The 10,354-nt window shown below is 39.3% G+C and overlaps 1 protein-coding gene across 3 annotated transcripts; it reads left to right on the top strand.

Annotated features, from left to right (window-relative positions):
- Window positions 1-1,355: 1,355 nt before the first annotated feature.
- Window positions 1,356-9,302, top strand: nr2f2 (nuclear receptor subfamily 2, group F, member 2). Of its 3 annotated transcripts, none has more exons than XM_031822766.1 (3): window positions 1,356-1,619; window positions 6,214-6,741; window positions 8,731-9,302. In XM_031822766.1, exons 1-3 carry the CDS (start codon window positions 1,583-1,585, stop codon window positions 9,003-9,005), a joined length of 840 nt encoding a protein of 279 aa, XP_031678626.1. In that variant the 5' UTR covers window positions 1,356-1,582; the 3' UTR covers window positions 9,006-9,302. The 3 variants fall into 3 exon arrangements, with proteins under 3 accessions (XP_031678626.1, XP_020336309.1, XP_031678625.1); XM_020480720.2 differs by lacking the exon at window positions 1,356-1,619 and adding an exon at window positions 3,976-5,229; XM_031822765.1 differs by lacking the exon at window positions 1,356-1,619 and adding an exon at window positions 4,016-5,229 and having other exon boundaries at window positions 6,196-6,741.
- Window positions 9,303-10,354: the final 1,052 nt, after the last annotated feature.

Here is a 10,354-nt window from a genome sequence, read left to right as displayed (position 1 = left end):
AAGGTTGTACTGTTGCTTCATTTTTTAGCTTAACCTGTTACATGAGGGAAGTCTTTTTCAAAGCACGACCATGAAATCAACCACTGACTTGGCCATTCACTGTCTATCGATTCACCTAACTGCGCTCATCTCGATCAGGGCACATCTTAAAGCCCTGTGTCCCAGAGTGCGCGCTTTGCTTTACAAACAATAATAAAGTGATTTACAGCTTTTCGGTGGACTGAGAATGGAAAATCGTTAAAGATCCTGAAAATTGTGTGTGATCAGTAAATATTTAGTGTGGCGACATCCTCGAGTCTCGTCCTAATCGATGTAGGTCCCGATGGGGGTGCGCTATTGTGTATGGAGGCTTGCTGTGCCCTATAGCCCATGCTTTTAGATTCTGTCTTGAGAGGGTCATTTTAGCCAAGAAGTGCACCACCAAAAATAAAGGAAAATGTATTTTGTAACTGTAGGCTACTTTTATCATTGATTCATCATAGACATAAGTTTATCCAGAGAATGTGAAAAAGTATAGGACAAATCTGTTACTTTTCAATTGACGAAACTGCCCATATAGGCCTATTGCTGTCATTAGTTGTTATTCATTACTTGTCATCTCTATAGCTTTCGTTGTCCACACATAAGTCTATAGGCCTATCGTGGCTAATCTACAAAAGTAGGCTAACGGTTTAAATGCGAATGTGTGGAAGGCTCTTAAAGGCCATATGAAAATATATACTTCACCCCCTGAACTTCACAAAAGACCAACAACTGTGAATATATTCAACCGTATAGTCTCGCTCTCTCAGTACAGAGGTCAGGTCAAATCACACTCTCTCCCCCCTCTCTCCGTCCCCCTCTCGATGTCTTTCTCTCAGTGTGTTAGTGGAAGATTGTTTGAAGACATATGAGGATGAGAACGTAGCCTACTATCAGTGAAGCTATCTCTCAATTGAAATGCGCCTATCTGAAAGCAAACCTCTCCTTGCCCTGTTCACTAACAACAGTTGTGGTTGTCAACCACATCAACCACAATGCAAATAGTAATATTAACAGCAATAATTGGTCTACCAATACTTTCAAGTGTTACCAATAATAATAATAATAGAGTTGTTACAACACACTTAGATACATTTTTCAGCAACGAAGGGATATTTTACAAATTGGCGTTATCCACTTGTCAGCTAGACTATTGGTGTTATATGTTGAAACTGATTTACATCCAATATTCTGACACAAATGAAGCGATAATGTATAAAAGCATCACTACTTTCAATACAAACAGGTGTCTGTCTATATTCTGACTTCACCCCCTCCCTATACCTCTCATCCAGCCCACACAAAGCAGCCGCATACAGGCGCGTTTTTATCCATACTATAGAACAGAAAACACGCACAGGAGCATATTGCTTGTACTTTTCTCCTTTTTAAAGACAGCCATATCAACCACTACTTATGAAGACAAGTCCATTTACATTACACGATTTAAGTTGAGCACATAAATTGAACTATTTCATTCCGTCTGGAAAGGACACCTTGCCTGTCTATTCTCGACATTATATCGAAAAGAGAAGACTAGTAGATATTCTGATGAGAGAAGATGCTTCACGCTGCGGACGAATCGACGTATGCATTTGGTACGTTTGTGAGAATAGCCTATATACATTATTGTCTACAATAATCTCACGATCTATTTTATGAAACATATAGGTGGGTTTAGATGTAGCCTACCATGTGTTTCTGCTCAATATGTATTGCAATTAATGTTTCGATTAGACAATAATTATCTGGTTATGCGTCCTTGTATCTTTATCGTTTGCCTGTATCCTTGGTAAGACTCATTAGGTTTTAGCGATGTTTTAATGTAAAAAATGTGGTGTTTTAAGACTAAACAGCTTTTTGATGTTTCCATTTTGATAGTTGTTTTATTTACGACCAAGACAACTACCGAAAGCCAAGCATGCGCTCACATTCAAACATTTCATTAAGGAAACAAACATGACAAAATGTTTATACTCACCAATGGAGTGGTCATGTAGACTCCACAATACAACAATAAGATACACTGCAGACAGGGATATTATGTAGACCCTGGCGTTAACTTTAGAATGACTGTTACGCTCAAGACCAAGTATTATATCAATCAACGAATAAAAACCTATACAAAAATTCCCTGTGCCTACCGAGCATATAGGATATGAAGAGCCGAAACAGAGACCTACACGCATACCTCGACGAAGTCCAAGTCAATTAGAAGACATTTTCTAAAACACTGGGAGCACGTTACTTTGGTCAACGTGGAAGACGAGAGAACGAGGCATTTTCCATTTGGGAAGGCTCCTCGGAATTGAATCTCGATTTGAGACAGAAAGGATCCATACGCTAGGGGGCACCCAGATACTGTAATAGATCCCTTATTCTGTATCCCCCCCCCCCCCCCCCCCCCCCATTGACAGCATATGCTCTGATTTAGCTCTGTACATTTTTCACAAGACCCAACATTGACAGCCCCATTGTGATTTTGAAAGTACCAGCTAACAATGCTCAGATTAGAAACTTCAAGGAGCATATAGGGGCCAATTTAGGCTAAATACTTCATAGATATGCTTGGTCTTCAAATGAAACACCATTCACTCAGGCCTATGCGACATGTGTAGCATATGATAATAGATGAAGACATATACAGATATCGTTTAACAACCTTCAATACACCATGAATGTTGTTAGCTATAGCCTAGAAATCATTAACCAATTTTTTTTTTTAAACAATAGCTCACCATATCTCGGGTTTTCTGATATGAATTGAGAGAGAGGTCCAAACTCTCATATAGGCTATGTCCATGGCAAATCATTGTGTTGTGGGCTACATCTTGGACGCTAAGGCTACCTAAAATAGGCCTACTTTATAGACTAGAATAGACTAACGATTACAATCCCTCGTGCTTGTGTTTAATTTATTGTAACTCTATAAAAAGCAATTGATCATATACTTGCAAATGTGTAGCCTACAGGTATTCATAATCATCACAATCAGAAGTATAAAAAAATAGAAAGAATGTAATAATAGGCCAATGCGTGAGTTGATAGAAGGAAGTCTTGGTGTGGCATGTTCTGAAATAAGATGGTGCATATATTAGCTATTAGTCTATATTGTAATACAATGTACCATCACAGCATTGTGAATGAACATAGGCTAAGTTTTCTGATAATATGTCCTAATCAGTCTAATAAAACAACAATAATAGCCCTATTTGTATGTACCTTTCATTCAGCAAATGTGTTGCAATGACAGGAACATTTTCAACAAGCAATGTTGTCATTTGTTTTGTACAAAGCCATATTGTATAATAATGTTTAATTTAATCGAGATTAATTTATGATACCCTACTTCTACTGCATTCTGCAATCTCTAATGTAGCCTAATGGTAGACTGAAGTTTGACATTAATGCAGGAGCATGATAGGCTACTCCATCCCATGAAAGCATATATCAGATGTAAAAATACCATCCTCACCTCTCTCAGACTTGTAGATGTAAGGAAAAATAAACATCAGGAAACATTTATTAGGTTAGTGCTCTCCGGGATCCTTGAGACGTCCATACCCTTAACCCTAACCTTAACGATATCCCTTACCTAACCTAACAATTTTAAATGTAAACTTCAAGGGACACCCCAAGAAACCCGGATAGCAACGACCCACTGACTTAAGCTATACTCAGTCACATAAGAAACATTATGTGGTCATAGAATGTAATCATTGAACATGAATTTACATGTATATTTAATGAAAAATGTGAGTGAATTAGAAGCACGGTCCTCTCCTCTAAATCGTCTCCTTTTAGGACCAAGCATCTTCTCGACCCCTATCCTGCTTTGGCAAGGCACCAAGTAGCACAAGTACCGACTAGCCAATGGGGTTCAGGGGGAGGTCCATGAGCTCTGACCAGTCAAACACAGTCACTTTCCTTATATGGCAGCTCATCTCCATGGTAACATGTGCTAAGTTGCAGCAGTCGTGTCAAAGTTCACTATATAGAGAGCTCAGTGAGCTGATCAGAGAGAAAGCATTCTGCCAGCCAAGCTCCTACTATTCGCAATCACTTCCTAACCTCACCCTTTTTAACATATTGGTCACTTTGATTCTCTGTTATTTTTCTTATTATTTTTCCGTGCATGAAGGAGGTTCTATAGGTTGTGATCTTTTTGTTGTATTATCACTTGCTTGTCGGAGAGTTGACTTCATATTTGACTAAAGCATTGGCTTCAGCTGCTCGCACCACCTCACAAGAAGAAAAGGGAGAAGCAGCAATATTTGTTTTACCAGTTGATGATTTTCATCAAGACTTGAGCTGGAACTTGATAGCGCTCTGCTGCTAGTGTGTAGCCTACATCAATTGTGTGTTTTATGCTGCTGTCACGTCGCCTACGTTCAACGTACTGCTCCGTTTCTTGAATAGGCTACCTCATTTCATTATCGCAATCATTTGCTATTTTTTCCCCCTTGAAAGATATCCTGGATGGCTGACTGCAAGCGCCCCTGGACTTGGCCTCTAAGTGCAAGGCTGCGATTCAGCTCGCCATCACATCAGTTTTAAAACGTGTGCTTCGCATCGTCTACAACAGCACTATAATTTGACATTTTCGAAGATTCAACGAACAATCGACAACAGTAGGCTTTTGGCATTTATTTTTTATTTTTACTATTAATTTTGATTTACAGCGTGCTGCATTCTTTTGAGAAAACAAGCACCGCAAAACCAAAAACGGCAGACAAAAAGTTTCCTTACGTTGACTGATAGATATGGCAATGGTAGTGTGGAGAGGCTCCCAGGACGATGTGTCTGAGACCCAAGGTACCCTTTCTTCGCAATCTCAAGGAGGACTATCCCTTCCGACCCCTCAGATGAATCTGTCAGGCTCTCAGGTCGCCCCTCCGACCCCTCAGACAACCGTCCAAGGACCCCCGAACAACACTGTACAGTCTACGCCGACAAACCAGACGATGCAGTCGGAGAAACAGCAGCCACAGCACATAGAATGCGTTGTTTGCGGGGATAAATCTAGTGGTAAACACTATGGCCAGTTTACTTGCGAGGGGTGCAAAAGCTTCTTCAAACGGAGCGTACGAAGGAACCTCAGTTACACATGCCGTGCCAACAGGAATTGTCCCATTGACCAGCACCATCGCAATCAGTGTCAGTACTGCCGCCTCAAAAAATGTCTGAAAGTTGGCATGAGACGGGAAGGTATTGGGATTTTTATTTTCTTGTTGATTTATTTGCGCTGTATGTCGTGCGCTGAATGAATTATGTAACTGTATGTGTTTCCGTCTCCCATATTCTCTCCCGGATTCTTCTTCCATAGGCTACGCGGCCGAAGCACGCTATGGGGGCGTCAGAATTTAGTGCTTAAGACCGATCGTAGCAAACCTACCTTTTAGCGTGAAGTGTTATATTTCTTAAACGCTATATTCATCATGTGTCCTTCACAAACAATAGTCAAAAGAGTTTGGATGGAGATTATTAGAACTGAATCGTCCTCTTGGAAGAGACAAAATGGATATGCATCTGTATTTGAATACAAGCGCATATACAACGTTATTATGGCGAGTGTGTAGTGAAGAGACAGCTTGTTTAGATCCCACGCATTACGTGTCGTGTTAATCTCGACCAGAAAACTGAGCTGTACATAGAAAATGGGATACGTGTATCATTAAAATTGTTATATTCAATGATCAGTCGAAAATAGTAGTCAATATAAAACTAGCCGAATAGATTTCTAAGTAGGTTAAGGGTTACAACATGCAGGGACTGCCTTGCCTTTGTGCTTCTAGTGAGCTCATGTTGTTGTAGCCAAACACCAAAATGAAAATGTAAAACCCAGATTTATAACTAGCCTACTTCGAAAATGTTCCATAGAGAACCATTACTTTTCTGGGCAATATGTTTGTATCGATCTCTACAGTAAATAACAGACATTGTTTGTAAGTATGTAGGCTAGCCTATTTGTTGTAGCCTATGTATTGTTTTAGTTTATAATGTTGGATCCATAGATTTCATCATAGCATTTGAATAGCAAAAGTAATGTCTAAACTGGTACATCGCATGTGTATTCCTCGAACTGCTATAGTGTAACAACATTTGACATAGCCTCCTGGTCAGGAGGATTACAATGTCTCTTGATGTGTAGAATTCAGGCATCAATATCTGCAGTTTCTCTTTTTACTGCAGCGGTGCAACGGGGACGGATGCCACCCACACAGCCACACCATGGTCAGTTCGCCTTGACAAATGGGGACCCACTGCACTGCCATTCCTACTTATCCGGATATATATCTCTACTGCTACGAGCGGAGCCCTACCCAACGTCCCGGTATGGCAGTCAATGCATGCAACCCAACAACATCATGGGCATCGAGAACATATGTGAACTGGCGGCCAGGATGCTGTTCAGTGCCGTGGAGTGGGCCAGGAATATCCCCTTCTTTCCAGACCTTCAGATTACTGACCAGGTGGCTCTTCTGCGGTTGACCTGGAGTGAGTTATTTGTGCTTAACGCCGCACAGTGCTCAATGCCTCTCCATGTGGCTCCACTTCTGGCGGCGGCTGGCCTACACGCCTCCCCCATGTCTGCGGACAGAGTGGTTGCCTTTATGGACCACATTAGGATCTTCCAAGAACAAGTGGAAAAGCTGAAAGTTTTGCACGTTGACTCTGCTGAATACAGCTGCTTGAAGGCAATTGTGCTCTTCACTTCAGGTAAGCTCAAAATTGCAACAACAAAAAAACAATAGAATATATCATTTCCAGTTATGCGTTTAGAGAATGTGTTTAGGTCACGTGTGCTTTGTCTTTTCCTGTTGAAAACAATACTAGGCTAGGCATGCAATATAATATATAAACAGTGTACATTTTCGCAAACGCCTGGCCTGTCCTAAAATCCCATAGAGGATAAAAACATAGGCCTGTGGCTATCAACTGCCTGTAGGCCTATATCACTGCACTGTTGGGCATTAGTCATAAAATGGCCCACCATTTGCATTTACTGCTTGGTCAGGCATAGGCACACTTGATTCAATTTGTGTCCACTCCCATTCATGAACTTAGAGATTAATACTGAATAACAAGTTTATTCATATTAATTCCCCTTTCCCCCAATACAGCAACAGTTTGTGCCCCTTCATACAGTGTCCTAAATGCGCTGTCCCAAATATATACTCTGAAGATAACTTTGACCCACATCATAAAAGTCACTCATACGAATATTTCAGTGCTATCAAAAACAAACTGTCGGTATTTTTGTTGAAGTTATACTTTGAGAATAGTTTGCTTACCAATCAAATATATTGTTTATGTCGTGAATAGACAACACCGTAGCCTATTCTCGCCAGGGAGGGCCATACATTGTAGGGAATAGCGTATTTTATTGAAGATTTCATTAATAAAATAACAACTTTGCCTTTCTACAACATTTAGCCTGATCACACGACGGACATTACACACATTTCGGGAAAATACTTTCAATTCTCCTCTGTTCTCTTAGGAAGATCTAGGGATCCAATACATTTTATGGACTCCTTCCAGAACTGGGTCATGACCCAGACTAATTTCCTATATGATTACATTACATAATTAAAGTGGGGAATAAAGAAAAAGTGTGAAAATACACAAACTTACGCAGAAATAAGCAATTACTAATCTAACGTATAAGCCTTCAACATTTGATTATTTTTATGTAACTACTAACATTTAGCTATTGGTTTAGGCAAATTCTACAAAAATACCTGGGGGTTTAAACAATATATCGTTGTGATAATGAATGCTTCATTTAGTCTATTTTAATCTTTATTTGATTGCATGTAGGCTATTATGTATATCATGAATAGTCTATGTAGACTACAAGAGTTTGCGCTGCTAAGCTACATATCATTGATCCGCCATTTTTGGGGGTTATTACGGTGACTTGGTTAATACAATCGCTGTTTGTGGTTGTTTCGGTTTCGAGCCCTACTTCAAGCGAAATCACAACGCAGTAGCCTACAGAGGTCACCATGTCACAACTCTCACCCTGTCAGAGCGTGCGCGAGTGTGTATGTGTGTGTTTGTGTGCCTTAACCCAAACTACTATTAAAATGTAAACATTTGTGATTTAGTTCGATACTTGTCTAGTTGATTACAAACAATTGCCAGTTTCCAAATATAAGGCAACAAAAAAGGAATTTGCCTGTTCTTATTCACCGCACTACAGTGCCACTAATAATCACAAAGCATATTGATGATTAGCCTATACACAGGACATAAATGGTGACTATTATTAGACAGTTTATCAAGAAAATAATGTAGGCCTACTGAATATGATATTTATGTTGATATTAGTAGCGATAACTGCATGTTATGTTTGATTATACATAATCACAGTTGGATTGTTTTTTGATTGTTTAATCAATATGCAATATAGGTTGTTATATTATGGCCTACAAGCACACCTCAGCGGCCACAGTCAAAATTATTCTGATTTAACACCGCAAACAGGGTATGTTTTCTTTGAATTTACAAGCAGCCCAAATGACTAAACATTGTTTGTACTTTAAGCGCACCTGTCACCGTCATATATATATATATATATATATATATATATATATATATATATTGCCAACGAGAGGGATATTATGCATTAGTAGTGTTCTGTCGTAAATATGTGTTGAGTTTTGGGTCCAGCATGATTAATGTTTATTTTATTTTTTTCAGACGCTTGTGGCCTCTCAGATGTGGCCCATGTGGAAAGTTTGCAAGAGAAGTCCCAGTGCGCCCTGGAGGAATATGTTCGGAGCCAGTATCCCAACCAGCCAACACGATTTGGGAAGTTGTTACTTCGCTTGCCTTCACTGCGCACAGTGTCTTCATCGGTCATAGAGCAATTGTTTTTCGTCCGATTGGTAGGTAAAACCCCAATTGAAACCCTCATCAGGGATATGTTGCTTTCGGGGAGCAGTTTTAACTGGCCTTACATGTCAATTCAGTAAGCAGAAGGAATGAACAAAGGGGTTAAGAATGGTTAGTGCTTCTTTTGTAGAAGGAAAACGGCTGTTACAAGAGCTTGCTTTCACAAAGAAAGACATTGTCATAAATGACTGTGAATTAAAAAATTGAGACATTCATCGAACTTTCAAAATGCAGATAAAAGCTCCCCGTGTCATTCGGAATAAGGTGCTTCTTATCCATTTTTTAAGAAAAATAAATAAAACGAAAACAAAAATAAGGAAAATGATTTTGGTAATCCTCAAATCGAAAATGAAACTATAAAGTGCATTTAAAATGAGTATTTGGAAAAACTTAGGAGAAAAGAAAAAATAAGTTTTCTTTTTCCAAATTAGCCTACTTGTCCTGTGTCCATGTATCTAGCTATTTTTTGTACTTTTATTTTGTTCCTCCTTTCTGGTTCCAAACCGGCCTATGTGATTCTGTAGTACAGGTGGTGTTCTTTTCTAAAACCATGACTTCTTTTGAAACAGTTAAGTAATGTAAAATGTTCTTCAAGAATTAAAACAAAATCCACAGCAATATAGGAAAGGCTTATAACTACATGCTTAATGCTGCAAACGCACTTACTCTTAGGATGACCCACACTAAACTGGGCAAGGGAGTTTCTTTTAGTGTTCAAGTTCAACTTTCTGATCCAGCTAAATCATTTCTCTTTCCAATTGAGAATATAGCCTAGGCTACGTGATGTTCCAGGGTTGCCCTGTTTTGCCATTGCTAAGTTGAGCCAGTCGAACCACATCAGCTCTTAATATAGAACAAGGATTCTACAAGGCACTGTCAACAGTAAAACAGCTATTACAGAACAGTGAATGAAATAGCCTGCATACTGGCAACCTATGTTTAATGAACCCCTTTCTGGCTGTATTCAACTTCGTGTGTCCCCTCATGCACCCAGTTCGAAATGTTTGGCATTCATTTGCAGACAGTTCAACACAATTATTAAAGCCTTGAGATATGGGCTACTGAAGGGTGAGTGTGGCTTGTAAACGTAGATGCACAGCTATTTTAATTGTTATGTTCATTTAGATATGGTATTAACTACCAATACATTGAACATTGTGTCTTGCAATGTATAGGCCGAAACATCAATCAAAACATCTAGTCATACAATATCTTATTTTTAAATTGGAAAGGTCAAGGGTCATATACCTTTTATGTAGGCCTACAGCTGGAATAGTGTTTAATAGCAGTATTATTACGATATCCCTGAAATGTCACCCTCTCTACACTTCAAGCATTAAGTGCCTGAAAAGTAATTTCTTATCAAAACGTTGTTTAAGTATACAACTTTGGGAACACTATTAGATTTGAAACTTCAGTCTTATGCTCA

Source organism: Oncorhynchus kisutch, linkage group LG4 (assembly GCF_002021735.2).
Source record: "Oncorhynchus kisutch isolate 150728-3 linkage group LG4, Okis_V2, whole genome shotgun sequence".
Lineage (NCBI taxonomy): Eukaryota > Metazoa > Chordata > Actinopteri > Salmoniformes > Salmonidae > Oncorhynchus > Oncorhynchus kisutch.
The sequence above is the reverse complement of the archived record's forward strand: the minus strand, read 5'-3'. Positions and strand labels throughout refer to the sequence as shown.